At 42.4% G+C, this 17,675-nt stretch overlaps 1 protein-coding gene across 1 annotated transcript; it reads left to right on the forward strand.

Annotated features, from left to right (window-relative positions):
* The first annotated feature begins 57 nt into the window (after positions 1–57).
* Positions 58–15,867, forward strand: RBMX2 (RNA binding motif protein X-linked 2). Its single transcript, XM_001500112.6, has 6 exons — positions 58–174; positions 367–482; positions 1,894–1,945; positions 6,870–6,999; positions 8,669–8,846; positions 9,295–15,867. The coding sequence occupies exons 1-6, from the start codon at positions 170–172 to the stop codon at positions 9,795–9,797; spliced, it is 984 nt and encodes a 327-aa protein (XP_001500162.1). The 5' UTR covers positions 58–169; the 3' UTR covers positions 9,798–15,867.
* Positions 15,868–17,675: the final 1,808 nt, after the last annotated feature.

Consider the following 17,675-nt stretch of genomic DNA (forward strand, 5'->3'; position numbering starts at 1 on the left):
GCCTGTTCCCGCGCGAGTGCGCACGCGCCGCACCCCTGGAGCGGCCGAACTCTTCCGGCGCAGCGCGAGCTCCGCCTAGTCCAATGGGGACGCGGCGCCCGGGTCGCGCGTGCGCCCTGCAGCCTCGCCCGGAAGCGAATGCCTCGGTGCTGAGCGCGGACTCGCGGAGATGAAGTAAGGCCTCAGCTTCCCCCTGAGGAAGCGGGAGCGGGCCGCCGGGGTGGCCCACCGGGCTCGGGTGGCAGAGCGTCTGCAGGGCTGAGGGGCGGGAGAAGCGCGGAGACTAGAAAACTAGTCCCGTAGTTTTGCTCCCCTTCACCTCAGGCAGGCCGCGCTTACTTGTCGGCTTTTCTGCCCCCGCTGCAGCCCTTTAACTAAAGTGAAGCTGATCAACGAGCTGAATGAGCGTGAGGTCCAGCTTGGCGTGGCAGATAAGGTGTCCTGGCATTCTGAGTACAAGGACAGCGCCTGGATCTTCCTGGGTGAGGTCCACGTCCTCCTTCCGCAGAGCTCCTCACTCTCGGCCTCCTTCCTAGTACTTGAGCATTCCCGCCCTTCATTCCTCCCGACATTCATCACCCACTTTTATTTCCTTCTGCTGTCTGCCCATAACCTGGTTTTCTATATCTCTTTTCTCCCCCATTTCTAGTTTGCTCTCCCTGCCAAATCAGTGCCCGTGGTAGTTACTGTCTGCCGTTCACTGTGCTAAGAGTCTTGCCACTTGGTTTCTCAGAAACCAATATTATCACTCCCCGTCCCCCCATTACACAGCTGAGGAAACTGTGGTGCAGAGAAAGTAATGGATTTCCTTAAGGTCACGTAGCTAGTAAGTAGAACAGCCAAAACTATGGGATTCTAGAACTGAAGGTCTTAGCCACCATCCGATATTACTGCTAACTGCCCGCACACCCCGTCCCCCGCCACTCCTTTCCCCCAGCTCAGAATTAATTTTCCTCGTCTAATTTGCTGCTGCGTACTGTCCGTGGCTGTATTACCATCTCTATAGTCACTGTGTCACATCCAGTAATTTGACAGTTTGTTCAAGAGGTTGTTGCACCATTGTACTAAGCCTTTTTTATATATATGTTTTGTATGTAATGTTTTCTCCTTGTTTATTTTCTCTAAGTTTTTCCATACTTTTTTTTGTTATTGTTGCTGAAATGTAACTTTTAAATTATTTTATTGACGTCATATTGCCTAATAGCAGTGTGTAAGTTTCAGGTGTACATTACATATTTCAGTTTCTGTATAGACTGCATCGTGTTCACTACCAATAATCTAGTTTTTACCTGTCACCGTAGATATGTGCCCCTTTACCCCCTTTTGCCCTCCCCATATTGTTTTTTTAAATTCTTTTAAATTTTATTTTATTGTTTTATTTAATTCTTATTACACTTCTGTGAGGTAAGTACTAATATCACCATTTTACAGATGAGGAAGGAAACATTTGCATGGAAAGTTATTTTCTGTGAAATGCTTAACAATTGTCTTTATAATCCTTGGTCTTTGTGAGGTGGGGTTAATATTTGGCTATTTAAACTGATTTTGGATCTTAGCTATGAATTCGTGAGTAAGGGGCAGATGAGTTTAAGAAATGGTTGTGGAAGCAGAGTTTTGTGCTGGAAACTGTCTTCTTTGTCTGTAAGATTTTGCGTGTGAGGAGGATTAGTTTGGTTGGTGGTGACCCCGACCTTTCCAGTCAAAGTTAACCACTGCTTTTTCTGTACTAGTTCCGCCTTATATGTGCTTCTGTCACTGCATCAGCCTGTGAGTTCTTTGAGAACGGGCCCTGTGGCTTACTCTTCTTTGCACCTTCAGTGCCTGGCCTAGTGCATGGTATGTAGCAGCACTTGGTAAATGTTTCTTGAACTGAAATGTGGTTTTCTCTTCTAGGAGGGCTTCCTTATGAACTGACTGAAGGGGACATCATCTGTGTGTTCTCACAGTAAGTCCCCTTTCATTTCCTGCATTTCGGGTCATCAAAGTAGTTTGCTTCCATAATGCATTTTGTGGCATCACGAAAGCCATTTATTTTAATTCTAGGCTGACCGGCCTCCCTGCATGGGGAGGGCTGTAGCCTCTGCTCTAGTCTGAATCAGTCATAGGACATGGTTTCTAGAACTCTCCCAATGTGGAAAATCCAAGAAGTTGGATGATTTAGGAGGCTGTCGTGGGGATTCTGGTCTATTTTCATTCCTTTCTTACTGGGGCTTGTTCAGCCTGGGTCTACACTGGAACACACTGGAACTCTCAGGAAGATACTATGTTGGCCCATCTCCTCGTGTTTCTACAAACTAGGAGTAACCCATGATAGGATCACAGGGCCCTTCTGGGCCCACACCTGTGTGGCATTGTAGGATTAGGGCAAAGCACAGAAGAATTGGGAAAAAAGCAAAAGGTTTACGCTGTAGTTTGGTTTCTTTGTTTCTAGATGAGTGTAAAGTTATTGAGGAGAGCCATTCTCTTCACCTAGAGGCTGAGAATCACGGGCTGATGAGGAACAAGAATGAATAGGAGAACCTTATAGTCTTCATTTTGCTATGAGACGATAGCAGTGGCACTGGGCAGGAGAGGGCCTTGGCAGCTCACACTGGTAGTGGCAGCTGGTAGGAGAGGGCCTAGGCACAACCCCAGAGCTACACAGAGTGGCTAGACAGTCCATAGAGCCAGAGGGCCTTGGCAGCTCATAGGAGCAGAGGACCATGGCCCCTGGGTTGTGTAGCTCTCAGGGGCAGAGGACGGTTGCTGAGAAGTCGGACAGCATGTACAGTCAGGGGACCATGGCAGAAGGGGTTGGGCAAGCAAACACAGCCAGTACCCCCGACAGAGGCATTGCCGTGGCAGGGGATGGTTGGGCCATCCCATAAGCAGAGGGCCCTCGCTGAATGGTTATGCAGCTTAGGGGGAAGCAGGTTCTGGCTGAGTGATTGGGCAGCATATAGGACAGAAGGCCAAGGGAAAGAAACTGGGCAGTACACATGAGAAGAAGGCCATGGTCGAGGGCTTGGGCAGTGCACACAGGCAGAGGGCCCTGCAGGGACTGAGGCTGCTTCCTCCAACTTCTGGGCATCGGGAAGTTCACAGCAGGTGCAGCCTATAATTTCCATCCCTTCGTGGTACCTCTCCTTGGCCCAGCCTTCCAAGAGCTGTTTCTGTCTTATTTGCATTGAGTGATGATCAGGTAGTGTGTGTATTTATTCTAATTCTCTATTCTGGCTACACACATTGCTGTCCATGAAGATTGCCTTTGCCACTGATAACAGTGGCTTTCAAAAAATACTTTGTTTTCTGATTATCAAGGTAATGTATAGTCATAGCAGGAGAGGAAAAAGTATAAAGAAGAAAATAGAATGTACTTTAAGGAAAAACTGTTAACATTTTGGTGCATTTCTTTATTGTCTTTTTAAAAAATGTTGGGTATTATTTCCAATATTTTGCTGTTATAAATTATACTGCAATGTACATCTTAGTATATACAGTTTTGTATGCATCCTTGTTGGTTTCCTCAGTGAGATTACTGGATCAATATGTTAGCATTTTTAAGATATTTTATAAACATGCCAAATTGCGCTCTGAAAAGGTTGTATCAATTTCCACTCTCACTAGAATGCCCATTTTTCTGAATCCTAAGAGCAATGGTTATAAAAAAATATTTACTGTATGGCTTCTCATTGTTATTTTACTTTGCCTTTATTTCATCATCAGTGAGGTTGAACATCTTTTCATAGATTTACAGGCCATTATTAGTATTTTTCTTTGTAAATCATCTATTCATATCCTTTGCCTGTTTTTTCTTTTGGAGTATTCCTCATTTTCTTATTGATTTTATAAGAGCCTTTCATGTATTAAGGATATGAACTCTTTGTTATAACACTTTGTCATGTATTGTATTACTATGGACTTATTTTTTTTAATTTGATGTTTCCTACTACATTACCATCATTATTTCTTGATGCTCAAATTGTCCCAATTTGGTCTGTAGGAGTCCCTTCAAGCAAGCTCCTATATTCTTTTTTTCTTTTACTTTTTAGTTTGAAATAATTTCAGGCTTAAAACAGGAAAGTTATAAAATAGTATAAAGAATACTTGTATCCCCTTCACCCAGAGTGCCCCATATGTTAGCATTTTACCACATTTGCTTTATTATTTTTCTCCACTTAAATATATTTTTTCTGAATCATTTGAGAGTCAGTTGCAGACCTGATGCCCATTCATCCCTTAATTCTTCAGTGTGTATTTTCCAAAACACAAGGACATACTTTTGTTTAACCTCAGTATAGTGATCAAATTCAGGAAATCAACACTGATAAAATAGTATTATTTTCTAACATATAGAATTTATTCAACTTCACTGGTTTTCCTGATAATGTCATTTGTCTTTTCACTTTGCTTTTTGCTATGCAAAACTATTTTTTCATTCATTCATATGTTTAAATTATCTTATGGTAAAATTGACTTTTTGGTAAAATTGACTTTTTAGGGAGTGTACAGTCCTATGAGTTTTAATATAGGTATAGATTTATGTAATCACCTCCACAGTGAGGATGAAGAGCACTTCCATCACCCCAAACACTCCCTCATGCTGTCCCTTTATAGTGTACCCCTCTAGTATTTTATTTGGTGAAATTTATCAGTCTTTTATTGTTTCTGGATTTTGAGTCATAATTAGAAAGTATTTCTCCCCACCCACCCATCTGTGTTCTCTTCTGGTAGTTGTATGATTTCAGTTTTATACATTGAAATCTCTGATCCATTTAGAGTTATTCTGATGTGTAGTGTGAAATATGGATCCAATTTCATGTTTTTTCAAATGGCTGTCCAGTTGTTCCAACAACATTTATAAAAAAGTCCATATTTTTCCCAGAAAATTGGAATGTCACCCTTATCACTTACTAATATTTCCATATGTCCTTGGTCTCTTTCTTGGCTTTATTCTGTTCTGTTGGTGTGTCTCTTCGTGTGCCAGTCCCACACCAGTTAGTCAGAGAAGCTCTTCAGGGTGTTTCATGTCTGGGAGAGCTACTCCCCGTCATTGTTCTTTTTGAAGGTTTTCCCAGCTATCCTTGCATGTTCATTTTTCTGCAACAACTTTACAATCAACTTATCTACCTCCAGGAAAGGAAAACACAACTTATATTTTTAATTGGGATTATATTAAATTTAAGTATTAACTTAAACTTGGGGGAAGGTTGTGCCATCTTTATGATGTTGAGTCATCCTGTCCAAGAACAAGCGATGTCTTTGTGTTTGTTCAAGTCTATGTTTGTGTCTTAAAGGAGTTTTAAGAAGTTTCCTTTATGTAGGCTTTGTACATTGCTTGTTGTTAAGTTTATTTCTGAGTATTTTATCTTTTTCATTACTGTTATAAATGGAGTTTCTCTTTCATTATATCTTCTAACTGATTAGTGTTTGAATGTAAGAGGGTGATTTATTTTTATCAACTGTATATCCTGTCAACTTACTGAATACTGTTGGTTTTTATCACTGTTTATCATTGATTCTCTTGGGTTTTCTATACATACTATCATATAGAATCTTCAGACAGAGATAGTTTTACTTCCTCTTTTTTCATTTCTTATATGCATTTTCTCCTAATCGCATTGGCCAATACCTACAAAATTAAACAGTGTTAAATAGTTCCTGACCTTAGTTGAATCATCTCTAGTATTTTCTGTTAAGTAAGATTCTAGATTTCAGGCCAAGGTATATGTATGTGATCATTTTATAATGTATCTATCAATTCCTATTTTATTTTTATGACTTCATTTTTTAATTTATGAAGCTTTAATTTATCTGAAATTTATTTTTGTACAAGGAGTAAGGTAGAATTTTTTTCTATTTCCTATTTAATTAATTTCTGCTTTTATCTTTATTAACTCCCATCTTCTTTCTTTAGATTTGCTTGCTTTTACATTCATTTGTTCTTTTTTAACAATAAAATTCTTTAAGGTTACAGATTTTCCTGAATATGGTTTTAGTTAACCCGTTAAGTTTTGGTATATATTCTTCTCATTTTCATTATTTCCCTAAAGAGTCTACCACTGATTTTTTTTCTTTATTTTGTTTTACTTTCTCCTTCATCCAGTTGTTAGCTAGGAGAGTAGGTTTCAAGTTCTAGTTTGTAGCATATTTTTTGTTCCAAATATTATTTCCAGCTTTATAACATTGTGATTGGAGAACATGATCTGTTCTATTTTTGGAGGTTGTTGAAGTTTACTATGAGACCTTATTCTATAGTCAATTTTAATATGTGTTTCGTGAATTCATGAGAAGAAACTGTCATCTTTTTGTAAGATTCAAATTTATCTGTATATCTACTAGGCTGACATTAATATTTGTTAACAATATAATTGTTATATTATTAATTATATATTTATTTGTATTTATATTAAATAATTATATGTTAATTATAGTAATTCCTCTGACCTTGTTTTTATCAACTTTATGTGTTATAAACTTAAGGTTGTGTGTTAAAATCGTTCATAACTTTAACTATTAGTTTCTCTTTGTATTTCTAATAGTTTTTTTAATTAACATTTTTGATTTGTTAATTTATGCATAAAGTTTCATGACTTATACCTTTGTTATGTATTAGGATCTTTTTCATTGTAAAAAAGCTCTCCTAGTCCCATTTCATGGTTTTTTTTTTTGCTTTGAATTCATCTTTGGTCTTAATATTACCACCCATTTTTTAATTGGGTGTTTCTGCTATATCCTTGTCTAAATTTTTATTTTTAACCTTTATATGTCATCTTGTTTTAGATGTGTCTCCTGTACAAACTGTATTATTTGAATTTTGTTTTGTCGTCCGATCTGAAAGTTTTTGCATTTTAAATCAATAGTGTCTTACTCTTTTATAAAATAAATAGATATGGAGAGATTGTTAACATTAATCTGGTACGGGACAAGAAGACTGGCAAATCCAAAGGATTCTGTTTCCTCTGCTATGAGGACCAGAGGAGCACAATTCTGGCCGTTGACAATTTTAATGGGATCAAGGTGAGTGTGCTTACTAAGCTGGGATTTGGCCTGACTTCTCCTGTGTGTAGGGGTTTGGTTTCGTTTCCCACCTGATCGCCACAGGCTCGAGGACAGTACTGGTCAGTGGGGTATGTTGTGAGGGTTGCAGAGGTTTGGGGACACACTAACCAGGAAATGATCCCAGGAAATAATTCTGTTGGCTCATGACCCTGCCAGCACTTGTTCCTTTTCCCCATCTGTTAGCAAACCATCTTCCCAGAAGCATGGATATCGTGCCCCACGTCCCCAGCCAGGCGTCTATTTCTCCACTTTTGCTCCTCACAATCTAGTCTCATCTCTGATGTATTGGAGAATGAAGAGACTAGCAAACACTGCTCTCCCATGCTGTTCTCTGTTGGGGGGTTTTGGGACTCCATCATGGCTTCATGACCTAGGACATAGCTGTGTATGTCTGTCATATGTCTCCACTGACTTAGCAGTACTGGGCCCTGGAAATTCTCTAGTTAAAATCTGATGACAAATTCTACATAAGTAACTCATTCTGAAGTTTTCTCTCCTCTGTGCCCTCTCGCTCCCACCCTGGGAAGGGAGACATTGGGCTGAGAGAAGGAGATGGGGCAAGTGAGGCTTCTCTGTGCTCCGCATGGTCCCTGTGCTCATTTAGGAAAAGCACTGCAGTTGAGCGAGCGTTGTCACAGGTTGGGAGCTGACTCTTGACTTGGAGAGTGTGTCACTGATTGCACCAGTATGGAACAGCTGGAGGCTATAGGACAGGGTGAAACAAGGTTCTAGGCTTGATTTTTAAGAGGGCCCGCAGTCAAAGGGAGTCACCATAGAAGGAGGGTTTTCAAAATGTGTTGAAATGGGGAATAGGATAGATGACAGAAGCTCCTCAGGCTTAAAGGTAAGAATAAAAATCTGCTCTTGTATTGGAACAACAAAAGCCAGACTTTTAAAATTTCAGATGACTTTGCCTATAGAATAAATCTGTATTTGCCTGAAAGTTTTTGTTTTAAGTGAGGGGTTAATTTGTTGTGTTGTTCACCCGGAGAGTTGTGATTCACAGCGTAAGTATCAGTGTGAGCCAGTTGTTCCAGTATGGTGGGGGTAGAGCAAAGTGTGAAGGCCAAAGAAAAGAGTGGTCCTTCCTAGATTCCTTCCCGCCTCCCAACCGTTGGTCTGCCTTGGCCTCATCCTAATTGCTGTATCGAGAAAGCAGCTGTAGCATTGAGCTCGATTTCAGGAATTCCTTCTAGCTGCCAGGCTTTTTCTTGGTATGTTTCACTGTAAATTAGTGTTACAGATTGAGGGTAATTCATTGTTTGTGCGTCTGAATTCTCTCAGTTTTCCATGCTGCTTGTGCTTTCGGCCAGTACTTCTCAGCCTTTTTTCACTTCTTGGCACACGTAGAACATGAAAATATTTGTGTGGCACGCTGGGGTAAACTGATGAGACTGCTAGGACAACTGCCTCAAGGGCTCCAGCTGCCCCAGGCCCCACTTGGCTGCACTGAGGGCTGAGCGAATTAATATCTAGATATATGTGTTGGGTAGGTCTGCTTTAGAGATTTCCCCAGGAATAGAATTAGCAGGAAGGTAGTGGATGTTCAAATCGTGGCTTTCTGCAGCTGGGTTCAAATAGTTTGTTAGGAGGGCTGTCTGTGCTGAAGCATTGCTGTCTGTCTTAGATCAAAGGAAGAACTATCCGAGTGGATCATGTGTCTAACTATCGGGCTCCTAAGGACTCAGAGGAAATGGATGACGTGAGCAAAGGGCTCCAGGAGAAGGGCTGTGGGGCTCGCACCCCCTCACCGAGTTCATCTGAGGGCTCTGAAGATGACAAACCCACAAAAAAACACAAAAAAGGTAAAGCATTGAGACCCAAGGGAAGATTCTGGGTGGTCTTAGTGTTTTCTCTTCCTAGCATTCACTGAGAGTTGATAATCAGTTCTTAAGTGTGAAGGGGGAAGGTGTGGGGAACCTTACTTTAATTGGGAAAGGAGATGTATCAGCGGAAGGCTAATATTCTCATCTGAATTCTGTCCCCCTAATATTTATGTTGAAGTCCTAACCCCTAGTACATCAGAATGTGACTGTATTCGGAGGTAGGGTCTTTAAAGTGGTAATTAAGGGTGGGAATTGCGTTATACAGCAACTTGACATATCAAGGGTGACAGACATCCAGCTTGGCTTCTTGGAGGCACTTTTCTGGAAGTATAGGCTGTGACTGCTTCATGCTGCTGCCAGGGATGCTTTTCTTTTACATCTCCTCCATCTTCCTTTTCTCATTGATTGAGCCCCTTTTTTCCTCCAGACAAAAAGGAAAAGAAGAAAAGAAAGAAAGACAAAGAGAAGACTGACCGAGAGGTACAGGAAGAGCAGCCAGCCTCCTCTTCATCGCCCAGAAGCAAGACAATAAAGGAAAAGGATGACCCTGGCTCTAAAAAGCATAGCAGCAAGAACTCAGAGAGGGGTCAGAAGTCAGAGTCCAGGGAGGTTCGGAAGCACCACCCCAGCTCCCCTGAGGTCAGGACGACTTGCCGCAGTGGAGCAGAGGAGCGAGAGAGGGAGCTGAAGAAGGAGAAGCCCAGGCACGAACACAAGTCCTCAAGCAGGAGGGAAGAAAGAGAAGAAAGGAACAGGGATAGAGACAGAGGCCGAAACCCAGATACACATTCTAGCTGGCACAGTGAGCGCTCTGAGGGGCACAGCCACAGAAGTCGAAGTAGGAGCCGAGATAAATCTCATAGGCATAAAAGGGCCCGGCACTCCTGGGACCAGGAGTCCTCTAATCCCAGTGACCGCAGGCATCACTGAAGCCGCAGCCCGTTCAGCTGCTCGGTAGAATTGGAAATGAGCTATGTTTCTAAAATGCAATCAAATTCAATTATGCTTTGACTGTTGCTATATGTAAAATCTCTGAGGCTGCATTGTTGTAATCTCTTGAGTGTAGAGTGAGTGAGAGAGCTATAGTTTCAACAGTCAAGTGTCCTGGAGTTTTGAGCGAAAGCTGTTGTCCCTGGGAATACCCTTGGTACTTAATCAGAGTATGTATCCTAAATTTGGGTTCAAGCATATGGCCCTTGAATTTGTGACCCCACTTTATGGTGAAATGTCCAGGAAAGAGGAAATATCAGGCAATTCTAGAATTCTAGTCTTTGTGCTAGATGTTTAGAACCCTTGCAGTGACCTTTCCTGTTGGCAGATGGGACCATAGAGAAGCATGGCTTGACTAGGTTCGGACAGCTGGATATGAATGTGATAGTGATTCTTAACATCAGCCTGCTCACTGCCCCCCCTTTTTCTGAAATTTTAAACGTCTTCTTTTTTGCTTTTTGTTTTTTTTTTTTGGTTGATATGTCTCCACGGTTTTTTCTTGCAATTTATTTATTTATTTATTTTTATTGAGATGAAATTAACATAAAAACCATTTCAAAGAGAACAATTTAGTGGCATTTGGTACATTCGCAGTGTAAACCACCGTTAAAACCACCACTGCTATCTAGTTACAAAATGTTTTCGTCACTCTAAAATGAAACCACGTACCCATTTAGCAGTTATTCCTCATTCCCTCCTCCTCCTCCTCCCTGCCAACCACCAATCTGCTTCTCATTTCTATGGATTTACTTATCCTGGACATTTCATGTAAGTGAAATCATACAATAAGTGGTCTTTTGTGTCTGGCTTCCTTCACATAGCATAATGTTTTCAAGGTTCATCCGTGTTGTATCAAGCCTCGGTACTTCATTCCATTTTATGGCTGAATAGGATTCCATTGTATGGATATACCACATTTTGTTTATCCCTTCATCAGTGGATGGACAGTTGGGTTTCCACCTTTTGGCTAGCCAGCTCCCTTTCCATGTTCCAGACATGCCAGGCTACTTCTGGGCTTAGTCTGATTTTCAAGTAGCTACTCTTGTTGAGAAGGGAACACTTTTTCAGCTCCATTGCATATCTATCTGGTCTGCTTGGCAGTTCTTTCTCATTTTGAGATTCTTGTCATTCTCTTGTATCAACCATTCCCTTATGAGTTTGATAGGAACTGGTACCTACACAAGACCTTAATACCCTTGCTGAATTTTTAAAGTTGAATTTCTGACCCTGTAAAACAGAGGAGTAAAGCTTTAATAGCACACTAAGTTAGATTACCTGGTATGTTAGTTTGTATCCTAGATTAGATGTGTAAGAAATTTTTTGCAGGGGGAAATGGCCATGAAGGAAAATGAAGAGGGAGCTGGAGGCGTCTGGGAGAGCTGTCAGACTATGATGCAGGTCTAGCCTCCGGAGAAGAGAGAAGGGAAGAAGTGAAGTGGGTAGGAAAAGTCTTAGACTGATGTGGAGTTCTAAGAACATTTCAGCAAGACCAGTAGTGAGTCCTTGAGCCAAAGTTGCCATCAGACTCTCACTAGATCAGCCTTGGTAAGCAGGAGTCCTTGCTGTGGGCCTCCATCAGCCATGGTGGCCACTCTACTTATGTGTCCATCGTGCCAGTTGTGTGGTAGCCATTGACGAAGGCACATGCACCTGTCTGAGTCATTTTGTCTGCTTGTTTAGTGCTTCTTCTGTGGTGGATGCTCTCTGATGAGTGTTAACGTGTGACGCAGAAATCTTCATACTTTGCCTGCTCCCAAATGTCCATCCACAGCCTTTACACTAGACCCCCTTGTCTCTGATTTTCCAGCACTTTTCCTTCCAGGCTCCCAACTAGATGGTCAGACCATTGGACACTGCCCAGGAGTCTATACATATTCAATAAATATTCTCACTTCAGGCCACTTCTTCCACACCAAGTCAGTTGTACTGCTTACAGTTGCATCCATTGGAAAAATTTTCCTTTTCCACCCCTGAACATGGCTGTAATGCAGATACCATCCATCTATCTTCATTTTGCAGCCACATACTGAGCTGACCTGTCTGTAAACCAAGCTCAAGCTGTTTTCTCTTCCTCCAGCTGGTTATACGGGAACCCCTATGTGGCCGTAGGTGCAAATACATGGTAAGGGCTACCACTCTGCATCTTTTAGGTTTTTAATAATGGTACTGATCTACTCTGTCTCCGCTGGGATGTAATACTGTGTTTGATTTATGTATCAATCAGAGTTTTACCAGAGAAACAATTAGTAGGATATATATATCCTACTGTAAGCCAATTCCTTGCGATAAAGCATGTATATGTGTGTGTGTATATATATATACACACACGTATATATATGGCAAGAAATTGACTTACGTAGTTGTGGTTGCTAGGTAGGCAAGTCTAAAATTTATAGGGCAGGTTGGAAACTCTTGAGCAGGAACTGACACTGCAGTCCACAGGCAGAATTTCTTCCTCAGGGAAATCTCAATTTTGCTTTTAAGGCCTTCAACTGATTGGATGAGGCCCACCCAGATTATCTGGGACAATCTCCTTTACTTAAAATCAACTAATTGTAGATGTTAACCACATCTGCAAAATACCTTCACAGCAACACCTAGATTAGTTGATTGACTAATTGGGTACTATAGCCTAAGCCAAATTGACACAGAAAAGTAAGCGTCACAGTTTACTCCCTTGTCCATGGTGGTGGCGGTGGGGGTGGGGTGGGGACAGTTTCAGAGGTTTCTACTTGGCTTTCCTCGCTGTGACAGCTCTTACCCTGCAGGCCAAGGACCCACGTGGGGTTACTCCCAGCTACCAACTCAGTTCCAGTTACACAGTTAAGGACTGGGAAATGACCACTGTGTAGGTCTGCAGGCCCACTGTGAGTACTGTTTTAGCCAGGACTTCAGTTATCACTCAGCCCTTGAAGTCCCCAGTGTAACAGAAGCCGTGATGCTGCTGCAGGTCCCTAAGTGGCAACATCAACTTAGATCTTGAGTCTAGCATTCCTCGAACGTCTAGCTGTTCTTTCCCCCGTGTACATACCCCCACGTAAGTGGCTGTGGTCACTTTGGGGGAAGTACTGGGGGAATAGCACATACTCACCATTGTCATTCCTCCTAGGGACCCAGCTCCCTCTGCCAGATGTGAAAGTGGGCCAAAGTCTGGAAACTGAGCCAGGAATTAGGGCTTTTTACAGGGAAACCTCTCTCAGTCCCCTGCTCCTCTGCTTTAGTCTTTTTCAGCTCTCAAATCTTGAGCAGCACCTTTGTTGGCTGTAGGTTTGTCGCGCTCCTCCACAACTCCCTGTGGGTCAAGCGCCCCCAGCTGCCCTTCAGACCTTGTATGGTCTCTTACTGCCATCTCTGGCCTGCAGCACCTCTGAACTTAGTGATGCTGGTGCCCCTTTTCACCAGTGCCTTCCTGATGGCCTTGGTGAATAGGGTGTCCTCTGGGCTCCTCTGTGGAACACTACCCTCTGATGGGGTTTTTCACCTCATATAATATCTCCACTCCAGCATGCCCACTTCTCGCTGCCTTTTAATTCCTTCCTCTGCCATTCGTCCTGGCAGCTCAGACATTGCTACTTTTCTCAGTGGTGACCATCATTTCCTCTGGGCCTCTAAGTGACACCTTAGTAGAGACTTACCCCCTGTGGTCCTCGCCAGGGGCGTCAAATCCTGTCTCCTGAGAAAGTGCTCCCAAGCCTGTGAACTCTTGCTTTTCTGGCCCTCTTGATAGAGCACCCTTGAAATCCAAACCCAGTGCTTCCTTGGCTCCTGTTAGTACCCCCCCCCCAGCTAATTTTTGCAGCTCTTTGGTGTATACTCTCTTCTTCATTAGACCCAGCACTTCCCCAGACAGGTTATGCTGGGATCTAATCCTAGTTATCAGCTTAGTAACTGGGAAAGGGGCTGGACACAGCTCCTCAGAGAGGGGCACCAGTTGCCTTGTTGGGGAAGCAGCCTCTGCAGCGTCTTCCGGCACAGGGGAAGTGCTAGCTCATTACTAGGGAATGGTGGCCCCCTCTGCACTCTGAGGGCTGGGTGGGGATATCTACAGAGCCAACACCCTCTGGGGTGTCTGGCCAGATGTTCCCATCCCCTGTTTCAGGGTCCCAGGATTTTTCAACCACATGAAGTCATGTGGCCCTGACTTAAGCAAAGCAGACCTACCGCATATTAAACATTGAGTATTTATCTCCCTGGAGTTCTGCAGCTCTATTATGTTCTCTCTTTGCTACTCAGCTGTGTTCGCTCCTGCACTGTAGGAAATAAGAGCCTTTTTGTAAGCTCCACGGAAGCCCTTGGGCTCTCACGCATAATCTTTAGCTACTTAATAACTGTCATCATTTCTCATTACCCTGCTGCAGGGCATCGGTACAATTTAACTGTATGCAGCCGTCTCCACTGTCTCTGTAGGCCTTATTCTCCCATATTTTTCAAAAGCCTGAATCGCTGCATCTCCAAGGCCACTCTCCCAGTTTTCCCAGGTCATCTCCAGAGAAATCTTTAGCAGCTGGACTGCCACCCTATGCCTTGGACTATCCGTGCCCCACACCCGCCTCAGGACGGTGTCTATTTTGTCCACCAGGCACTGACAAAAGCAGTCTCAGAACTCCATCTTACCACAGGCTGTTTTCTTGGACCAGCACTGGCACCATTTGTGCTAGTTTGAGTTCTCTGAGAAGCAGATGCCAGGATGGGGTTATACATGTGAGAGATTTATTAGGGAAAATGCCTGTGGGGAAAATGAGGAGGGAGCCAGAGGAGTCAGGGAGAGCTGTGGGACTAGATGCAGGTCTGAGCCCTGTGCAGGAAAGAGGGAAGGAAGGAAGGGTGGGTAGGAAAAGTCAGACTATGTGGTGCAGTTCTAAGAACATTTCGGCAAAGCAACTCTGTCTGGAGAGGCAGTCCACCATGGGCCCTGAGCATCCCTGCAGGTTCTTGGTGAGGGTCCTTAAAGGAAGGCTTATCTGTACCCTGTTACTCAGCCATTTCTGAAGGGCAAGGTAACCAGTGTGACTACCGTTTAACTTCTTGCTTCCCCGGGGAGGGGCAGTGGTTTGTTTGCTCATGGCTCAAAAAGTCCCAGGTCCTTGACCCTGGGTTCCTCAGCTGCAGTTCTTCCCACTGCATGAGTGGCATCCACCTGAGCCCATTGCATTGCCCTGTGGCACTTGGGGGTAGGGGAACTGGCAAATCTATGCTGATACTCATGGTGTTTGCTGTGTTGTAATAAACTGTCTTGTTCTAATGCATTAAGTTGCACTGTCTACTTTCTACACTTGTGAAGTAGTGTCACGTCTACTCCTTGCTGTCCTTTGTGAGGTTGGATAGCATCCCTGACCAAAGTCGCATGTTGGGGCGTCCTGTGTCTCGCAGGAATGGCCTGTCTTAGTATCTCTGCCATACCCAGTCATTGGCTGAGAGCAGCCCGTGGGAAGTTTGGCCTTGGTGAAAATGCAGTAATGATGGATTTCAGGGCTCAGCGGCTGTGGCCGGAGGTCACTTATGTTCCCTGCAGTCAGAGGTCTGAGAGGCACATAGACATCCTGCACCAGGCCCAGCCCGAAATGACCAGCTAGTCGTTGGTTTTAGTTGGTCTTTGGGAATAGTGAATAAGACAGTTGGAATTCATTGGTGGACAAAATTCCCAGTGACCTGAAAGCTAAACAGCCATGTTGAATGAAGTACTCATTAAGAATGCTTTTTAGTTGTTGGCTTCTCAATATTTCTTTCATGTGGTCTAATTAACACCCTAGTCTTTCTGTCTGTCTCATTTTTGCTTCCTCTAACCTATCATGTCACGTACCTACTAAGGATCTGTCTTGGCAGTTTATGGACTCATTGAATCTTAAATTGGAAATAATCCTTATCTGGTACAGGTCAGCCCTTCTGTAAACATGTTTTGAAGCTCTTTGAAAGGAATAACCTAGTCATTGTCTAAATGGTATTCTAATGAAGTGTAAAGTGCTCTGTACTGTGCTGTTAGGAGCAAAGAACAAAGTCAAATGTTTCCTGGTGTCTTTTATTTTATCTAAAAATGTAAACTTAGAAGACGTAATTTGGGGTGTGATTATTTGCACTAGAAGGATTTAACCTAGCGTTCTTCCTTCTCTAAATAAGTGGCCCGATTTCTGCAATTGTTACTGGAAACTGCGTCATAAAATAGATGATAAGAGCAAGTCATATTTTCCAGTAGGAAATAATCAACAATTACATTCATGATAAGCATTTGGTATTCTATAGATTAAGTATGACCACTACTATACCAGAAGACACATTTGTCCCTAGATGAATCATTAAAAATACTGAAATTATGTGCCAGGTCCTATAAAAGGACAAAACCATATGATACATGTTAATTAAGTTACTCTAAAGTGTATGCTTGTCACACAGATATATAGCTATTGTATATTTAATCCAAGGCCAATAGACTTTTTATAATGCACATCAGTCAAAAATTTGGTTACCGTTTGCCAGCTTAGAATTTAGAAGGGTACTTTGGGGATGAGTGAAGATGACCCAGCCTCTTGAAAGAATGGTTCAAAAACGTCTGAATAAATGCTTTCTTTTTTTTCATGCTTCATAAGAAGCTGAGGCATTTGATATCATTCCGTTCACTTTAGGTTAGGGTTAGAATTGGCTTAAGAAGTGATGTTGATGATGATTAAGATGATGTTTCTTCAAGAGAAAGGCAGCAGCAGCTAACAGTAAAAAAATGATTATAAATTTAAATCTCTAAGTTCTTCGGATTTTTTATTAGTTTACCATATGATTGTAAGTCATAAAGTAGACCGTCTGATTGTTATCAGAGTGCACATCTTATTTTGTGTGCCAACTTTACTTACATGTGCATTTGTATCCGTGTCATTTTCAGTGGCCGTATAGCATTCTTTCCTGATATACACTGCACCAGTCCCCCACTTGGATTGTTTTAATTGTTCAGCATAATTAATAGTATTGCTATGAACATTTTTATACAGAGTCTTAAAGATCTTCTCCTTTTGTATTATTCCCTTGGACCACATTCGCCAAAGTGGAGTTACCAGGACCAAATGTACAGATAGAACCATAGCTTGTCTTACTTATTGTCAGGCTGCTTTTCAGAAAGATCAAATTTGTGGAACCATCAGCACTATAGAGTTCAAGTGTAGTTCTTTCCCTACATTCTGCACAACACTGGATTTTATAATTTTATTCCCTTTTTCTTCTCTGAAAGGTATATTGTCATACCTTCAGGTTATTCTAATTTGTATTTTCTCTCATTGCAAGTGAGGCCATGCATTTTTACTTTTAGTGTTTTCGTCTATTACATTTAGTCCATTTCCAAGGACTGTAGATACTAGCTCATATATTCTTGTATTTTGGCCAGCAGGCTTTGAACAGCTATGGTAGGCACATTACTCTGATTCTGGTGCTCACCTTTTGACATTTAGCTCATTAGACAAAAAACAGTTTTAAAAATGAGGACTGACTTTATTTGAAGCTACAAATGCAACTACAGAAAAAGACTAAAGCCGTGGCATCAGGAAATAGCTGTCAAATAGCATGCTCACATTCGCTCGCTCTCCTTCCATTCTCACCTCCCCCCCTCTTTTCCTCTCTCTCTGTTTTCTGTCTTTTTGAGGGAGAATATTCAATTAGACTTCTTTCTCAAGTCAGGCGTTAATACACTAGTTATCCATAGACTATCTTGGGAGGTATACTCGATCCAGTGGTAACAGATTGCTTCTGGAGAGGAGAACCAGGTAGCAGCTGGGAGAGGAGGGGGGTGAGGGGAAGAGGCTTACTTTTCACTGTACCTTTTGTAACTTTTGAATTTCGAAC

This window comes from Equus caballus, chromosome X (assembly GCF_041296265.1).
Source record: "Equus caballus isolate H_3958 breed thoroughbred chromosome X, TB-T2T, whole genome shotgun sequence".
Classification (NCBI taxonomy): Eukaryota; Metazoa; Chordata; class Mammalia; order Perissodactyla; family Equidae; genus Equus; species Equus caballus.